The following is a 20564-nucleotide window of genomic DNA, read 5'->3' on the forward strand; positions in this document are numbered from 1 at the left end:
TTTGGTCCCTTTTAGACTGATTGAAGATTTGAGTATAGAAGTTGGCACATTATGTCCCAGTTATACAAGTGGTTGGAGTGATGACACCCAGAGTAGTGTATTCCATTTTGGTTGCCCTGCTATAGGAAAGATGCCATTAAGCTGGAAATGGTGCAGAGAAGATTTATGAAGATGTTGTCAGGAATTGAGAGCCTGAACTATCAGGAGAGATTAGATAGGTTAGGACATTATTTCTTGGAGCATAGAAGGCAGAGGGGTGATCTTATAGAGGTGTATAAAATCATGAGCAAAATGAATAGGGTGAATGCACAGAACTGGAGGGCATGGGTTTAAGCTGAGGGGGGAAAGATTTAATAGTATTCTGAGAGGCAATATTTTCACATGAAGGGTACATGGAATGAGATCCCAAAGGATACAGTTGAGGCAGATACAATAACAACATTGAAAATACAATTAGACAGTTAAAAGGAGAGGAAAGGTTTGAGGGATATTGGCTGAATTTGGGCAAATGTGGTGAGCGTAGATTGGACAGATTGCTGAAGAGCCTGTTTCCATCATGTATGACTATGACTAATTCCTCATCCTTTTTCTTTAATGTGAACAACCCAATCTCAATCCCGACAGCACCCTATTTGTCCAATCTCCTACTCTGAAAATTATTTCTGTATTCTGATTCTATTTACTGTCCATTAATTAAAACGTAATCCATACTAGTATATTACCCTTATTGCTCTATGCTGTAGTTTCATTTAGTAGGTTAGAAGAGGCATCTGCGAAAACTGACACAGATCCTTTCTGAACTGGAGAACAGCCCTTGTTAATTGCTTTGATGATATTGCATATTTTGCTATAAAGTTTTCTCAGTCTGCAAAATGGACCCTGAATTTGCAGTTTCCTATCAGTTTAATTCTCTATCCTACTCCCATTCTGATTTCACTGCTTTTGGTTTTTCGCTCATTTCCAGAAAAGCTCAAAATAAGTTTAAGACCTCACCATATTCCCACTTGACATTTTATCTCATCATTTCGGCTTAGTGGTCGGGGCTGAGCAACTAACGGTCCAGCAGGTGGCAGAGGCCAGAACTCTGAACAAACTAGGTTCAATAATGACCAACCCCACTCACCCACTCCACGCCCTGAAGGTGATCAAGAGCAGCATCTTCAGTCAGAGACTGATTGCACCAATGTGCAAAACGGAGAGATATAGGAAGTCTTGTATACCAGCTGCTATAAGGTTTTATAATGCACAAAAATAATTTTGGATTTTTTTAGTATTCATTCATTGTATTTTAACTTATTAAGTATGGAAGCTATCTGAGGAAATGTGTGGTGTTATGTCTGTCTTGAAGCTGTTGTGGCACTGTAATTTCCTGTAAAGGATTATTAAAGGTTATTCAATTCAATTCAATTCAATTTGAGGTGATGGTCTATTTTAGTGCTGGTTCTCATTCGCAGTTTCGAATGAGCCAGCACTACCACCACCTGTGTCCTTCAATCCCTCATAGTTTTCACCTTCCCTTTTATTCTGTCTATCCATTCCACCGTTCTATGCAAGTTAAAACTTACAGAGTCGTAGGTACTGGTTTATTATTGTCACTGGTACTTGGGTAAAGGGATACAATTTGGTTTGCGTCCTATCCAGGCATATCCTACGCGACGTGACTACATCAGGTAATGCAAATGATAACTTAAACAGAGTGCAGAATCTAGTGTTACAGCTATAGAGAAAATACAGATAAAAACAAAGTGCAAGCGCTGTGGTGAAATGTATTGGAAGATTGGGAATTCATCCTCAGGATACACGAGGTCCATACAAGAATCTGATAACAGAGGGAAAGAAGCCTTACTTAAATTTAATGATGTGTGCTTTTAAACTTTTGCACTGCTTGAATTTTGCACAACAACTTTGCGCCATTTCACTGTTTTGCATTCTTTATATTCATTGATGTGTTTATGGTTATTATATGTATACTTTTTACCCTGTGGACTTCACATGAACAAGGAAAATCTTGCATCCCTATGCATATGATAAGAAATTAATCTAATCTCACCACATTCACCCTCAGTGGGACCTGTTCTCTTCCCAGTTACCCTTTTCTTCTTAACATAACTCACGATTCTCCTTCACCTTATCTGCCAGTACTATCCCATGTCCTCTTTTTGTCTTCCTGATTTCCCTCGTACGTAGTCCATCCCTTTTATTCCTAGAGGGATTCACTTGATTGCAGCAATCTGTACCTGCTAGTTCCTCCTTTTTCCTGACCAGTGCCTCAATATCCCAACTCATAGATACTCCTGCCAACTTTATCCTTCACTCTAACAAGAATATTCTGTCCTTAAACTTTCCCTGTCTCACTTTTAAAAACCTCCCACTTGCCAGATGTCCCTTTACCTTCAAATTTTCCCTCCAAATCAACTTAGTAAGGTCCTGTCTAATGCCTTCAGAATGGATCTTGCCCCCAATTTCAGACTTTAACTTGTTAACCACTTCTTTTTTATACGATGATTCTTTTAAAACGAATAAAGTTATGTTTATTGGTACCAAAGTGCCCCATCCCTGTCTCCCCCATTAATACTTCGGCCACTTGCTCTGCCTCATTTCCCAGAACACTTTCCTGGGACAGATTTAATAAATTCTGGTCCATCCAAACTCTTTGCATCATAGCAGTCCCAGTCAATAAAGAGAGATATTGAAACCACCTACTATTACAATCCGATTATTTTTCCAGCTACTTGTGATATCCCTACATACTTGTTTCTCTAATTCCCATGGACGATAGAGAGTGGGTCTATGAATGCAGCTGTGCAAGGGGCTGGCGTGGCCACAGTTGAAGTATAAGGTTCAGATTTGGTCACCCTGCTATAGGATAGCTGGTCACCCTCCCCTTTGAAAATATCTTACATCCACTATCAGCTTCTATTTCCAATATCTCCACACATAGAAGCACCCTTTAAGTGCACCTTATATTCACAATCACAAAGGACTTAATTGGATGTACACCAGTTTTCAAAGAAAAGAGCCTGTTGAATCCTTTCTCAGCATAATAACTTCTGGGTTTTGTAGATAAAATTAGAACCAGGAGAGATGTAAAAGGTCTGCCAAATCACTGTCATTCATTTTAACGTTAATGTACAGTGAAGAGAGGTTTATAGATGATTTGAATTATTTTTTTTTATTTCCACACATGCTAACATTTACTGTGTCACATTAGCTCCTTTATAACATGGTAGAACAAAGTCTACAGTAGCATGTATAAATGCATGTTTTACTTCGGAGTCATGTGAGTGACTACGTGAAGAAGCCCGCCAGGACGCATGCGTGTCATATCGCTACACGCATTGCGAAACGTCAGACGCGGTGGAACGACGTTCCCCCGCAGCGGCAGTTTTAAAAGCCGCAACTTGCAGGTAAGAGTTTACTCTGCGGTCTTTTTGTTTCCATTTCCAACTACAGGTGGGAACATGGACAAAACAAAGAAAAAAAGGGCTGCGACAAAGCTGGTGAGGGAGGACCGCGGAGCAGCGGGCAGCCAGCAGCAGCCAGCGGCACTCGGATCACCGATAGTGGGATCAGCTGTGCCCGATGTCGCCTCCGCACCGGCCAGATCCACGCGGCCGGGCGGCAAGGCTAGACACAAAACAAACAAGGTCGTGGACTCAGAGGAGTCCGACTTTGAACAACCGCGGGCGGCCAGCGACCGAGAGCGCTGGAGCCGGATGGAGCGGTGTGTGGAGCATTTGCTCCAACGTGACAGACTCCGGGAGATGGAGTCGGGTCACAGTGGGCCCTATGATAAACCCACAGCAGTACCTCTTGAAGGGCTGCACAGTGCTTCCACCTCATCAGAGGGGAGCACTGCGGGTCAGTTCTGGGCTGACCTGGAAGAGGGGTCCGCAGAAGGAAAGACAAGTGTGCAAGGGGTGCAGGAACGAGAGAACCCACTGGACATGGTGTCCAATTTCATACAGCCAGACCAGGCTGGTCAAAATCTGGAGCCAAAGCTTGCTGCCAGTATAGACTACATGTCTCTAAACCAGTTACAAGAACAGGCTGTACTGGACACCACATCAAGTCACCTGGCACCGGGCAACTGCATATCTCTGAATGTTCCAATAGTAAACACCTGTATATGGAAACACATTGGAACAGGAGTCAGAAGTATGGACGTCAAATTACAAAAAGTACTGAAACTCCTAACAGCAGGGATAACAGCATTTGCCCGCACAGTGGATGACAAGGACATGTCCCAGGACCAACAAGATGCACTGGCACTACTCTGCAACACTCAACATGAAATAAATAACATCAGGAAGAGTGCCATTCAACCCACACTAAACCCAAAATTCGGGGGACTGTGCAAACCTGGGACCACAAAACCACCAATACTATTCTTTGGAGGCAACCTATCGAAGCAAGTCAAGGAGCTCGATGAGGAAGCAAAAACCCTGGGACTAATGAAAGGGACTCCAACAAAAACCCACTACAGCCAAAGACAGCACCCCTACGCACCCACCAGCAGAACTGGTGAAAGCTCGAAGGCCCGGTACTCAAAACATGCGTCTTTTTTAGGCCATGGCCCAGGCCGGCCTTCTTGGAAGATGCGGGACCTCCAACGCCAAACAAACCGAAAATCCAGACACCAGCGCAACAACAGCAGCGAAGAACCTACAAAAAGAAGTAAACCAGCCACCGGTAACTATGGAGGTAGGTGGGTCTGGTTCCCTACAAAATACAGGGAGCATGGAGGTTGGGGGGAGATTACACTCTTTTCTGAAAGCATGGAGCATGTTAACAACCGATACTTACATCTTAAGCAGTATCCAGGAATATACAATAGAGTTTATACACAAGTACAGCCCTCCAGTTCAACATATACCGAACCGAATGTTCGTGCTGTCTGATAAAGAAAAATCAGAAGCGCAAGCTGAACTGGAGCGGCTTTACGTAAAAGGTGTAATTGAGAAAACTCAACACGAACCATTAGAATTCGTGTCCAATATATTTACCAAAAACAAAAAAGATGGTGGTTGTCGCATCATCATAGATCTGACAAAATTGAATACATTTGTACAATATATTCACTTCAAAATGGAAACCTTTATTACTGCTAAACAATTAATTTCCAAAGGTTACTTCATGGCCAGCATCGATTTAAAAGATGCTTACTATTCAGTGCCTATATGAGGTGACCACAGATGTTACTTAAAATTCAACTGGATGGGACAACTCTGGCAGTATAAAGCACTGCCAAATGGGTTATCATCAGCCCCCAGGCTGTTCACAAAAATTTTGAAACCAGCCCTAGCGTTTCTACGGAAACGTAAACACATGGTCATGGCATATTTAGATGACATACTCATTGTGGGCAAAACTTTGGAATTGGCCAAACAAACTGTAACAGCCACAAAACAGTTATTTGAAAAACTGGGATTTATTATCCATCCAGTTAAATCTAAACTAACGCCTTCCACTACTATGGACTATTTGGGGTTCACCATTGACTCAGTTCACATGTCGGTGACTCTGCCTAAGGGAAAGGCTAGAGATTTAATAGAGGCTTGCAATAACCTCATTGACATCAGCAAACCATCCATCAGATTGGTAGCAAAAGTAATTGGCAAAATGGTGGCTGCCTTTCCAGCCACACAATTTGGACCTCTACATTACCAAAACTTACAGAGAGCAAAAATACAAGCACTCAAAATTAATGCAGGTCACTTTGACAGACCTATGAAACTACCAATCAAAGCTAAAATGGAACTAAAATGGTGAATAGATAACATCTGGCTTTGTTCCAATCCAATCATTGTCAGTAACCCTTCCATGGTACTACAAACTGATGCCAGTGCACTTGGGTGGGGAGCCACCAATACCATCACCAGCTGTGGAGGTAGATGGACTGCTCAGGAGGCATCATTATTACTCACACTGGGCATAAACTACCTGGAAATGTTGGGTGCATTCCATGGCCTAAAGTCATATTGTACTGGGTCATATCACCAGCATGTTAGACTACAGATAGACAATACCACCGTGGTAGCTTACATTAACCACATGGGTGGAAACAAATCGACATCATGTGACAATCTGGCTAATACAATTTGGGAATGGTGTATCCAGAGAGATATTTGGATATCAGCCACTTACCTACCAGGAAGACTAAATTTAGTGGCAGACACCAGGTCACGCAAATTTAATGAAAACACCAAATGGATGTTGAATAAAAAAGTATTTGGTGATATTACAGCAAAATATGGAACACCAGATATCGATCTATTCGCATTCAGACTTAACCACCAGTTATCAAATTATGTTTCATGGGAACCAGACCCTGGGGCAGCTGCGACAGATGCATTTTCGCTGCATTGGGGGAAATTGTTTATTTACGCATTCCCTCCTTTCTGCCTCATCAGTCGGGTATTAAGGACAATATTAAGGGCCAAATCCAGCGTGGCCCGCGGCCGGACGCCCCCCACCCCAGCTCCGCAAATGTTGGGAGTCGGCGGCGTCGCAGCGCTGGGATACTAGCAGGGATCGGGTAATGCCTTACCGGGTCGCTGTGCGGTAAGCTCCAGGGCGCGGAGGCCGCCTTCTCCCAACATTCGCGGAGCTGGGACGGCGGGCGTCCGACCGCGGGCGGCGCTGGATTTGGAGCGCCTCGCAGCCAGGGGTAGAGTTGCCGGGGTCGGAGCTCCAACCGGCGCCGCCCGCGGCCGGACAGAGCCCCCAGCTCAGCAATGTTGGGAGTCGCCGACCAGGTAGGGGACTAAGAATTAAAGTTTCCCCCTTCACCCCCCACCCACCACCACCACCACCACATAAAATCCCTCCAAACTAACTGACTAACATTTATGCAATGATTTACAATGATTCCCCGGTCTCCGGGGAGGAGGCAGTCGCTCCAGACTTTTCAAGCCGCCCGTGCTACCTACCTAATCTACGCTAAAAATCTTCCATTCGGAAATCCGAAAATGTCCGAAATCCGACAAGTGTCGGATCCCAAGGCTTTCGGATAAAAGGTTGTGCACCTGTACCCGATTGGCCTACTCAACCATGGTTCCCAGTGGTATTAAACATGGTATTAGAACCATGTATCACCATCCCACATAGAGCAGATTTATTACTACATCCCGTAACAAGGGATAGCCACCCATGCCATAAACATTTGAACTTATTAATTTGTAGAGTTTAAAAACACCTCTACTACAACTGGGACTGACGGACCGAACAGTGAACGTGATCTCGGCGCCCCAAAGACAGTCAACCAAAAAACAGTATCTGGTCTATATCAGGAAGTGGGAGATGTACTGCCATAAAAACAACCATCACCTACAGAGACATGAACATCCCGTCTGTTCTGGAATATCTGGATGGCCTCCACTATGATGAGGGGCTCAGTTACAGTGCCATCAACTGTGCCAGAAGTGTCCTATCGACTTACCTATGGCAGGGGACAGAGCGTTACTCTGTTGGGACTCACCCACTGGTAACAAAACTTATGAGGGGAATTTTTAATACTAATCCCCCAAGAACCAGGTACGCCCAAATATGGGATGTAAGTATTGTCCTGAAGGTGCTCAGGAATTGGTCTCCAGCAACAGCTCTGTCCCTACACAGACTGACATTAAAAACAGTCATGCTAATGGCATTGGTCACGGCACAGAGGGTACAGTCACTGCATAAACTAAGACTGGACAACATGACTTCCTCAACAGAAAATATTACGTTTAATATCTATGAGTTAGTAAAGCAGAACAGACAGGGATCAGCAGACCTCAATATACAATTTAGGTCATACCCAACAGATGACCGTCTCTGTATAGTAAGACATCTGTCGTTATACATGGAGAAAACGAAAATCCTAAGAGGCAATGAGAAGGCACTTTTTGGTCAGCCACAAGCAACCACACAAAAGAGTGACGGTCCAGACCATCTCAAGATGGCTGAAACAGGTGCTAACACAGGCTGGGGTGGATACTAATATTTTTAAATCTCATTCCACCAGGGCTGCAGCTACATCGGCAGCGATACAGTTGGATGTACCAATGGACCAAATCCTCAAGGCAGCAGGATGGTCTGGGGAAAAAACATTCCAATTATTTTACAACAAACCAGTAATGAAACCTGGAACGTTTGCAGAAACAATTTTAAGTTCTGTAAATTAATTTAAACCCATAAAAAGGGGTTATAATTTTGTGTTAATAAATTTTATGATTTCAATGTCGAATTCATGTCCAAATTATGTTAACACAATTCCTCCTACAGTCATCAAGGCAGACGTGATGCATGGACTCGTTTCCACAGCATGAAATTACAGAGCTTTAAAATCTTCACGTAGTCACTCACGTGACTCCGAAGTAAAATAGTAAGATTAAACGAGAACTTACCAGTTTGAAGTTTGATCTGTATTTTATGAGGAGTTACGATGAGGGATTACGTGCCCTCCGCTCCCACCCAGATCATATACTTAACTGGTATCTCTTCTCTAATCTTACTATATTTAGTCATTACAGTTATCTGTGATTCCACACCACTGCTTTGAAGAATGACACGCATGCGCCTGGCGGGCTTCTTCACGTAACCCCTCATCGTAACTCCTCATAAAATACAGATCAAACTTCAAACTGGTAAGTTCCCGTTTAATCTTACTATTTTTGATTGAAAAACGTTGAGAAAGGACATTATGCTTGGTGACAGTATACTTTGGTTATTAACAAGATTACTAAAAAACTGGTGGAGAAACATAATGGGTCAGACAGCAACTGTTGAGACTGCATCAGGACTCAAAACATGTAGCTTAGTACCAGCGTTTCATCTGTTAGATACTCATAAGTTCACGACAAAGAAGCAGAATTAGGCCATTTGGCCCAACAAGTCTGCTCTGCCATTTGATCGTGGCTGATCTATTTTTCCCTCTCAACGCCCTTCTCCTGCCTTCTCTCCGTAACCTTTGGCACCCTTACCAGTCAAGAACCAATCAATCTCTGCTTTAAAATTTCCCAATGACCTGGCCTCCAAAGCCGTTTGTGGCAATGAGTTCCACAGGCTCTTCACCCTCTGACTAAAAAGATTACTTTTCATCTCCATTTCAAAGGCACGTTCTTTTATTCTGAGGCTGTGCCCTCTGGTCCGAGACTCTCCCACCACTGGAAATATCCTCTCTACATTCACTCTATCTAGGCCTTTCATGATTTGGTAGGTTTCAATGAGATTGCCCCTCATCCTAAACTCCAGTGAGTAATATACGCCCAGAGCCATCAAATACGGCTCAGACTTTAACCCAATCACCCCTGGAATCTTGTAAACCTCCATTGGACTCTCTCCAATGCCAGAATATCCTTTCTCAGATATGGGGCCCAAGATTGCTCACAATATTCCAAATGTGGTCTGACCAGTGCTCTAGAAAGCCTCGGCATTACATCCCTGCTTTTATATTTTAGTCCTCTCAAAATAATGCTAACATTGCATTTGCCACTGACTCAACCTGTAAATTAACCTTTTGGGAATAATGCTCTAGCACTCCCATGTCCCTGTGCACCTCTAATTTCTGTAACCTGAATGGGATTCTGAATCCCATTTAGAGAATAGTCCACGCCTTTATTGCACCCACTGCAGTGCACAACCGTTCAAGTCAAGTCAAGAGAATTTATTGTCATGTGTCCCAGATAGGACAATGAAATTCTTGCTTGCTGCAGCACTTTGTTATGCTGTACTCCATTTGCCACATCAATGCTCACTCCCAACCTGTCCAAGTCCTTCTACGGACTCCCTGTTTTCTCAACACTATCTGCTCCTCCATGAGCACTGTGAGGGGGGAGGGGAAGAACAATGGAGGACCCGGTGTGGGGGGAGTGTATCGCTGCCAGGCAACTTCATTTCACTGTACCTTTGACTTTGAGGGAGGTGGGGGGAGGACAAGGGACAATGGACAATGGACAATTGTGGGGGGGGGGGGACAAAAGGGGGAACCGGCGTGCTTTGTCTGCACCGTAGATGGCTGCTGTTTGTATACATTGTGTATGCAAGCAAAGAATCTCACTGTGCCTAGTCACATGTGACAATAAAGTATTTCCTATCCTATTCCTATCTATCTTCGTATTATCAACAAAACAAGTCACAAAAAGTATCATTTTCATCATCCAAATTTTTTTTTTTTTTGTGTGAAGTTAGTCCAAATGGATATGGGTTGCATTTTGAAGACTTTAAATAATACTCTGGATTTCCTTCAACAAAATGTATATTATCACGAGATTATCATGTTGTTAGTTTTGATGCCTTTCTGTGGTTTGGTACAAATTGATCACCATCATGCATACCTTTTCTTCATTTCTATTATCAGTCCCTGACATATGTTTCATTATAATTAGATGCTCTCCATCATTTCTTCATTAAGTGAGATATTTGATCTGACATCTACTTTGAATAGTTGTAAGTATTTCTGCTCATCGTCTAGTTGGCTCCATTTTGCTCTGGTATTTCCCAAGCTATATACTTGAGGGAGTGCAGCGTAGGTTTACAAGGTTAATTCCCGGGATGGCGGGACTGTCATATGCTGAGAGAATGGAGCAGCTGGGCTTGTACACTCTGGAGTTTAGAAGGATGAGAGGATATCTCATTGAAACATAAGATTGTAAAGGGCTTGGACACGCTAGAGGCAGGAAACATGTTCCCGATGTTGGGAGAGTCCAGAACCAGGGGCCACAGTTTAAGAATAAGGAGTAAGCCATTTAGAACAGAGACGAGGAAACACTTTTTCTCGGGGTGAGTGTGGAATTCTCTGCCGGGTGGTGGAGGCAGGTTCTCTGGATGCTTTCAAGAGAGAGCTATATAGGGCTTTTAAAAATAGTGGAGTCAGGGGATATGGGGAGAAGGCAGGAACGGGGTACTGATTGGGGATGATCAGCCATGATCACATTGAATGGCGGTGCTGGCTCGAAGGGCCGAATGGCCTACTCCTGCACCTATTGTCTATCGTCTATTGTCTATAGTCTATTGACTAATCAAAAATTTCAAGTTTATATATTGCTTATCTCCCAAACTTTTTATTTCTTGCAGGAGCAAATCTGACAATGAATGTAGGAACAATAAAAATTGTCTTCACACCGACTATTTGCAAACGCCAGTGTAGAAATGGAAAATGTCACAACAGTTGTAAGAAAGGTGATCCAACTACACTTTACAGTGAAAATGGTTATGGTCCTGTGTCCAAATCTGGCTTTCGAATCTGTAAGTAAATTTAAAGTTATTGATTTATAAAATTAAAATGGAAAATTCTGTACAGGTATTATTATTTTTACATATTCAAAATTGTAAACCAATTGGGAAGCAACCAGCTGAAAGAGGTGGCAATCCTGTCCATCCAGAAGATTAATGCAAGGCTAAAATTGTGGAATGTGTAATCAGACTATTAAGAGTAGTTAAAGGTAAATTTCAATCTTGGACAGACATGAGATTCTGCACAGAAACCCTTGACATAAGACATAAGATTTTGAAATTTGGGCCTCATTTGTATATTGCCAACAAGTTGCAAATGAAAAGTTGCAATTTTCAGGGAAAAAAGTGTTTATAATTGAAATGGCACGTAGAAGGATGGACCTGGAGTCAACGTAAGTTTATTGATGGAAGTTTTACCTGGAAGTTGGATAATACAGGTAGATACTTGGGGAATTGAGTGAGGTACAAATGTGAAAGATTTTAATGGACTCAGAGATGTAGAATAATCTTTATAAATAAAATTAAGCTAACATTTTTTTCAGAATGGCCTTGCTAGTCTGCTCAACAAAACAGAATATATGCTTTCATTCATTGGGAAGGCTATTGATTACAAAGGTTGGGACATCATGATGCAGTTGTACAAGTAATTGGTGAGACCATCATAGGAGTGCCCTTGGGTTCAATTCTGATCACCCAGTTACAAGAAGGATGAAGTTGGAAATAGTGCAGAAGAGATTTACCAGCCGCAGGAGTCGCTTTACCTCCCCCCACGACTCCATTCCAGGACCTAAGCAATCGTTCCAGGTGCGACAGAGGTTCACCTGCACCTCCTCCAACCTCATCAATTGCATCCGCTGCTCTAGATGTCAGCTGATCTACATCGGTGAGACCAAGCTCAGGCTTGGCAATCGTTTCGCCGAACACCTCCGCTCCGTCCGCAATAACCCACCTGATCTCCCAGTGGCTCAGCACTTCAACTCCCCCTCCCATTCCGAATCCGACCTTTTTGTCCTGGGCCTCCTCCATGGCCAAAGTGAGCACCACTGTAAATTGGAGGAGCAGCACCTCATATTTCGCTTGGGCAGTCTATACCCCAGCGGCATGAACATTGACTTCTCCAATTTCCAGTAGCCCTTATTGTCTCCTCCCCTTCTCATCTCTCCCTCAGCCCTCTGGCTCCTCCTCTCTATCTTCTCCCCCCCCCCCCCCCCCCCCACCCTACATCAGTCTGAAGAAGGGTTTTGGCACAAAACTTTGCCTATTTCCTTTGCTCCATAGATGCTGCCGCACCCGCGGGGTAAAGGGATGGGGTTGACAGAAGCAGCAAACTTTGTGGTCTTGATCTTCATGACAAAGTCCTGCACAACCTCTTTGCATTTGTTGGAAGGCGAGAGTGGAGATGAAGGGGAAAAGAAACACTGTTCTTACATAATATTATCATACAGGAATTGTGAGAATTTTAATAAATTAGATCATTTAAAAACAAAAGATAGACATAAAAGACTCTTCCATTCCCATTATCATATCAGTGATATTTTTAGCAGTAATCACAGACTGAAATTCACCTTTGCCCGATATCCCAAGGTCTGTCCAGGAAACAACATATGATTTTGAGATGGAAGAGTCTTAAGAATCTACAGTAGGTCTCATTTATTTTCATGACCTTTTGACCCAGGCAATGCTTGTTTACTGCTGAAAATGCCAGGGAAAAGTCCTAGTACTATTTAGTATGTTGGCAAAAACGTGCTTCTAAAGGAAGGAATGATCACACCATCAATGGTGCAGAATGGATTTCTATCTATCACAATATATTTAAAAGAGAATTAAAGATTTTGAGTTGAGGATGTAATATTTTCCCCTCAGTTTGAACAAAGATTCTATGTGCTTCTATGGAAACAGAACATTGTGTGAAATGATTCCAGAACTTTTAAGTTGGAGATTAGTATAATATGGTAACATTGGACTTTTGTACCACTTTGATCTATATTAGTTATAATTATAAAATTACTGTTTTATTCTGCTTTTGGAAATCACTTTTCGATTTCACAATATGTATTTTGGCATGGATACTCTATGAAAATGTTTTAATATAATCCTGGGAGAAATAATGACATATAATTTCAATTCTTGGCACACTAATGTAGTCTGCACTATTTTTCAGCACTACATTATCCTTTCATTTCCTTGTGTACATTTATGTTGAAATTTCAAACATCTTTTTCTGGTTTGCCAGGTTGTTTTAAGCATTATACACCAGACGGCAATAAGTTCATTGTGTCTGAAAATAAGAACATTGGAGTACTAGTAATGTTTCAAGGATCACTAAAGTTATATCACTATAGTTATAGACTGTCTGTCCTAGGGTGGTGTTAAAGAATGACTGATTTAATACATTCTCGGCAGGTCATTTTATTAAATATGTGAACAAAAGATAATATGTGAAAGAATTTGTGTGTTGAAGAACTTTTGCAAATTATTTGGTTGGACATATTTCCTAAAGGGTCAGCATTATCCATTGTAATATTATTGTTTGTTTCTTTGTCAATGACAAACATTGATAGTTTGCATCAAAGATGGTTTGCATTTATAGTGTTCTAAACGTTACAGGATTATCCAGTCAGCAATAAGAAGGAGCTAGTATCAATAAAAAAAGTAATACATTTGAGAATTCTTATCTCAGAAATCCAAATGTTGTATGTTGAAGAAATGTACAAAGGAGGCCAGTTCACCATTGTGGCCAAGCTGGATACAAAAGAAGATTATAGCACTTTGGCATTCAGTTCTTAGCTCCCAGGTCACTGCACATTGGGTTCTCATTTGAGTAACCTTTAAGGGTGATCAGAGCTCTACATCAACCATTAATTCCGACAGAGAGATGCCGACACCATCACTACAAGTGAAAGTAACATTCTTAACTTCAGCATAACATTTTCACCTCTTACCTTAAATCCGTCCAATGCAGTTATTAATTTCTCCATTAAGATGAATAGGCTTTATTGATATAGTTTTATTTTGCTTTATTTACATTTCTCTTCAGTTTCTTATACTGAAAACAATCCCACCCTTGACCAATCCTCATTCTTTCTTAAACCTTGCCATCCCTAGCATTGCCCGTGTAAATATTCTTAATAGCCATTGTAGTACATTAATACTTTTCCTGTAGGGCTTTATTCTTTGGAGCGCAGAAGGTTAAGGGGGAACTTGATAGAGGTCTTTAAAATGATGAGAGGGATAGACAGAGTTGACGTGGATAAGATTTTCCCACTGAGAGTAGGGAAGATTCAAACAAGGGGACATGACTTGAGAATTAAGGGACAGAAGTTTAGGGGTAACATGAGGGGGAACTTCTTTACTCAGCTGTGTGGCTGTGTGGAATGAGCTTCCAGTGAAGGTGGTGGAGGCAGGTTCGTTTTTATCATTTAAAAATAAATTGGATAGTTATATGGACGGGAAAGGAATGGAGGGTTAGGGTCTGAACGCAGGTACATGGGACATGGGGAGAATACGTGTTCGGCACGGACTAGAAGGGTCGAGATGGCCTGTTTCCGTGCTGTAATTGTTATATGTTATATATGTTATATGTAATGTTATGGCAGAGATAGTATGTGGCACTCTAGATGGCTCTGATTACAGTATTTTACATTTTTGACATGCATTTAAATGGGAAATATTTGATGTGCCTTAACCACTTACTCTACTGCCTTTAAATTATATGTCCCAACATTATTTTTGTCGCCGCTGGATTTGAAATGTTCAAAATATTTTGACAACGCTGATATGACGCCAGCAGTTGCTGAAAAAATCGGCAAGTGGGACAGGCCCTTAAGAAGAAATAGACAGTGTTTATATATCCCTTTTGATGTTGGAGATACCCAGTAACAGCAATTGTAAAGGGCCTGTCCCACTTAGGCGATTTATTATGCGACTAGCCGGAAAATTTTCAACATGTTTCGGCGACAGTGGCGACAATTTGGGCTGTTGTAGGTGCTGTCGTAGGTTGTCGCCAGATTAACGTAGGTTGTTGCTGGTGCTGACTTCAGTGAATTCCATTGTCCTAGTCGCTGGCAGTCACCTAAAAAATAGCCTAAGTGGGACAGGCCCTTAAGAGTGTCTTTTTAGGTCCTTCACACCACTCATGACTGATAGATTTTCTCAGCATTTTTGGCTTCAATAAGGATGAAGGAAGACAAGTAGCGAATTTTTCATAAAGGAGTTGTTCTTTTGCATCATGGTACACAGTTGGTACTCCATCTTGTAATGTGGCAAGGGACTCATGAAACTGGCTTCAGTTTAAACATAAAGTAAGAATGAAATCCAAACTCTTGACTCCTTAAAGTAAGAGTTTATTACCATGGATGGCTATTAACAACATTATTTAAAGAAAATAGGGGCAAAGGTTAAAGGAGATGTACAAGTATGTTTTTAAACAGAGCATGGTTTGTGCCTGAATTGCATGGCCAGGAGTGGTTTTTGATAGAATATCTGTAATGATTATTGATAATTGATAGTTTGTTTTGCACTTACAGAGAAAAGGAGGAAGGCCTGGCAATACAGCTCCTATCAAAAAATAAGAACAATAAATTTGGATAAATTTGGACAGAGTTGACGTGGAAAAGCTTTTCCCACTGAGAGTAGGGAAGATTCAAACAAGGGGACATGACATGAGAATTAAGGGACTGAAGTTTAGGGGTAACATGAGGGGGAACCTCTTTACTCAGAGAGTGGTAGCTGTGTGGAATGAGCTTCCAGAGAAGGTGGTGGAGGCAGGTTCGTTTTTATCATTTAAAAATAAATTGGATAGTTATATGGACGGGAAGGGAATGGAGGGTTATGGTCTGAGCGCAGGTATATGGGACTAGGGGAGATTATGTGTTTGGCACGGACTAGAAGGGTCGAGATGGCCTGTTTCCGTGCTGTAATTGTTATATGGTTATAAGATTAGACAATCAGTTGATAGTCATTAAATAATAATCAACAAATCAAAATCAAATACAAAGCAAAATAAGAGCAATTAATAGTTGCTAATCAATTTTTAGGTTTCAGAATGTCATAAAACCTGCTGTTCTTTACCCTTAAGTACCACCAACAAACTGTCAAAAACAGAAACAATTATTTGTTTTGAATGATGCACAAATCAACTAAATTAGCCAGCAATTAATCACCAATGTATTTGTATTTAGATTTTTGCCAGATACCATGTCTGAATGGAGGGTACTGCATTGGAAGGGACAAGTGTTGGTGCCCGTCAAACTCAACAGGAAAGTTCTGCCATCTTCCAGTGCTTCATAAAAAACAGATTGTGACAAGGATAGCACCTGCAGATTCTTCCAACACACAGTCTGTTTACACACTCCCTCTTTCAAATCAGCCAGGTAAATAATTGGGTTTAATTGTTATTGTTGGAAGAGTATCTATCCATATTGTGATAACCATTTGTATTGCCGCACATAATTCTGCATTGCAGATAATGGGTGCACATGTGGAATTTACATGTTCCCTGTGACTGTAGGTTTCCGTGGTTACTTCAGTGCCTTCCTGTGTTCCCAAGACATTCTGCTGGTGGGCTAATTTGGTAGGCTGATTGTCAACTAGTATCATTGGTTGGTAGGAAATTCAGGGTGAAGTTGATGGACATTTTCATAAGATCATAAGTGATATGAGTAGAATTAGGCCATTCGGCCCATCAAGTCTACTCCTCCATTCAATCATGGCTGATCTATCTCTCCCTCCTAACTCCATTCTCCCGCCTTCTCCTCATAACCTCTGACACCCGATTTCGAGGAAATAAGTGGGTAGAAAAGAACTGATGAGAGGTAGACTAGACTTGAGTGGCTGAATGGCCTCCTTTGCAGGAAGAAATAATTAAAATATGTATATATTTAGATTGCATTGGTATACAAATGCACCATTGTAAAATATCAACGTAAACTTTAAGTAAAATTTATATGTAACAATGTGTATATATATATACAGAGAATATATATATATATATATGTATATATATATGAATATATATATTATATATGAATATATATATACAGGTGCACAACCTTTTATCCGAAAGCCTTGGGACCAGACACCTTTCGTAATTCAGAATTTGTCGGTCTTCGGAATGGAAATTTTTTTGCGTAGATTTTAATGGCTGGCTCAGTGGTAGAGTGCTCGGCTCATATCCGCAAGGTCGCGAGTTTGCGCCTTGATCCCGGCAGAAGAAGTTGGAGCGGGGCTGGGCTGGGCTGCTGCTGGCTGTGGGTCTCTCGGTTCTCCGTGCTTGCGGTGGGCCTGGTGGTCGACGTCCAATTGGTCCTGACATCTCCAGTGACTGCACAGACCTGTAGCCATCGCCGTCGTGAAGACAGTACAAAGCCCCCACGCCGGTGCAATGAGCGGGGAGCTGGAGAGGGGAGGGAAGGGGTCACACACATGGCCGGGAAGCAGAGGGGTGTAGGTGGGGTGAAATTGAAGGGAGCGACAATCTGCTGCTGCCTGCACGCTAAGTTTAAAAGTTCCCACGCAAGACTCACGATACACTGTGTATCGTGTCTACCGTGGGAACTTTTAAACTCAGCGGGCAGGTAGCAGCAGATTGTCAATTATTAACCCTCCCGCGCAATATACCCTCACCTTCTCTTTTATGAATGGGGATTTAGTTCCCCTTTCTTCGAGGACCGACCGGAGGTTCCGCTGTCACCTCTGCGGGCCGCCCTCGGTGAACGTCCTGTCTCCCTGTCCCTGGGATAGTAGGGGGCGATCAAACAGCACAATATCCCACTCCCCCTCCAATGCGACCCCAAGAACAAGAAGTACCTTCCACACTATCAGCTTCTGCCCATACACTGCGTGTTCCTCTGAAGTTGGAACGGGGCTGGGCTGGAGTTGCTGATCTGGGATCTCCGTGCTTGCAGTGGGCCTGGGGGTCGGTGTCCCGATGAGAGTGCGCAGCTCGGGCTGTGGGCGAACTGCCACTTGTCGCCGTAGCGGCCCATCGGGGAGCGGCTTCTGGTGGTCCTGACGTCTCCGGCCAGTTTGCAGTTTTCCTCTGGAGTTGGAACGGGGCTGGGCTGTTGCTGGCTGTGGGTCTCTGGGTTCTCCGTGCTTGCGGTGGGCCTGGGGGTCGGTGTCCCGTTGGTCCTGACGTCTCCGGTGACTGCACTGCGCTGCTAGAATCGCCGACGTGAAGACAGTGCAAAGCCCCCGCGCCGGTGCAATGAGCGGGGAGCTGGGGAGGGAAGGGCAGGGAAGGGGTTACACACATGGCCGGGAAGCAGAGGGGTGTAGGTGGGGTGAAACTGAAGGGAGCGACAATCTGCTGCTGCCTGCACGCTAAGTTTAAAAGTTCCCACGCAAGACTCACGATACACGGTGTATCGTGTCTACCGTGGGAACTTTTTAACTCGGCGGGCAGGCAGCAGCATATTGTCAATTATTAACCCTCCCACGCAATATACCCTCACCTTCTCTTTTATGAATGGGGATTTAGTTCCCCTTTCTTCGAGGACTGACCGGAGGTTCCGTTGTCAGCTCTGCGGGCCACCCTCGGTGAACGTTTTCAAGGACCTTTCTTCAAGGACCAAAAAAATGTCGCTATTCGGAGGTTTTCGTTATTTGGATCGTCGGATAAAAGGTTGTGCACCTGTATATGTATATATATATGAATATATATATTATATATGAATATTTATTCCGTAAGAAAACAAAGGGGGTGACACAGTGGTGCAGCAATAGATCTGCTGCCTTACAGCACTAGAGACCCGAGTTTGATCCTGACTACAGGTGCTGTCTATACGGAGTTTGTATGTTTTCCCTGCGACTGCGTAGGTTTTCTCTGGGTGCTCTGGTTTCTTTCCACATTCCAAGGACGTGCAGGCTTGTAGGTTAATTGGCTCATAAATTGACCGGAGTGGGTAGGATGTCCAATTGGGATGAGTAGGTGTAATCGTTGGCCCATGCATTCCCATGCTCTATCTGTAAACTAAAAAACTAAAATTTAAAAACCTCTATTTATTGTATAGACATAGATAGAAGAATATTAAGATTCTGGATGTTTTAATAATATTCATGTTTGAGTTCTGAGCATCACCGGCAAGACCAGCATTTATTGTCTGCTGGTTATTGCCATTGAGGGAGGTTATCCTCAGTCCTGAGAGATTGCCGATGAAGAAGAGTTAGTGATGGATAATAAATGCCAAACTTGCTTAGTATGTCTACATCATATGGTTGAATGTTAAAGAAAATGATTTGATGTATCGGCATCATTCACGGAGTATACTTTATTTTTTTCTATCTTTTAGAGTTATACATCACAGAATTACCTTCTGTGGCCCCATGATGCTCTGCTGACCAGCTAATATTTATCTATACTAATTCCATTTTGTCCATAGCCTGCTTTGTGTTGGTAATATAAATGCTGAACTAGATAATTATTAAATATTGTGAGAGTACCTGCCTCCACCATTCAGTCAGGCAGCCTGATTCAAGCCAGCATTTGAGTGAACAAGTTTTTTCCTTAGATTCCTTATAAACTCCCTTATAAACTCACCATTTACCTTAAACATTTTCGTTCTAGTTATAGAAAACATTGCTATCTCTGCCTCTTTATATTTTTGTGCATCTCTATCAGGTCTGGCCAAATCAAGACCTGTTTATTGTCACGTGCATAGGTACGGTTATCTTGCTTACGGCAGCATAACAGGCACGTAATATTGACATTATGCATAGAACATAAATTATACCCAAGTTGCATGTAAATTCTGCAAGACAGTAAAAATATGGAAAGAAAACAAGTCCATGATACCATAATAGTGTAAAAGATGGTCTTTAATCTACTTAACCATTAACCATATAACCATATAACAATTACAGCACGGAAACAGGCCATCTCGACCCTTCTAGTCCGTGCCGAACACGTATTCTCCCCTAGTCACATATACCTGTGCTCAGCCCATAACCCTCCATTCCTTTCCCGTCCATATAACTATCCAATTTATTTTTAAATGATAAAAACAAACCTGCCTCCACCACCTTCACTGGAAGCTCATTCCACACAGCTACCACTCTCTGAGTAAAGAAGTTCCCCCTCATGTTACCTCTAAACTTCAGTCCCTTAATTCTCAAGTCATGCCCCCTTGTTTGAATCTTCCCTACTCTCAGTGGGAAAAGCTTATCCACGTCAACTCTGTCTATCCCTCTCATCATTTTAAAGACATCTATCAAGTCCCCCCTTAACCTTCTGCACTCCAAAGAATAAAGCCCTAACTTGTTCAACCTTTCTCTGTAACTTAGTTGCTGAAACCCAGGCAACATTCCAGTAAATCTCCTCTGTACTCTCTCTATTTTGTTGACATCCTTCC

At 42.5% G+C, this 20564-nt stretch overlaps 1 protein-coding gene across 2 annotated transcripts in view; it reads left to right on the plus strand.

The window, feature by feature from the left end:
- Positions 1-20564, plus strand: part of LOC129700001 (latent-transforming growth factor beta-binding protein 2-like) — a 191045-nt gene that overhangs the window by 70688 nt on the left and 99793 nt on the right. For both annotated transcript variants that reach the window (XM_055640130.1, XM_055640131.1), the window contains exons 5-6: positions 11056-11226; positions 16395-16586. In XM_055640130.1, coding sequence (XP_055496105.1) covers positions 11056-11226; positions 16395-16586 — 363 coding nt within the window. The remainder of the gene's footprint in view (positions 1-11055; positions 11227-16394; positions 16587-20564) is intronic.

Source organism: Leucoraja erinacea, chromosome 9 (assembly GCF_028641065.1).
Source record: "Leucoraja erinacea ecotype New England chromosome 9, Leri_hhj_1, whole genome shotgun sequence".
NCBI lineage: Eukaryota > Metazoa > Chordata > Chondrichthyes > Rajiformes > Rajidae > Leucoraja > Leucoraja erinaceus.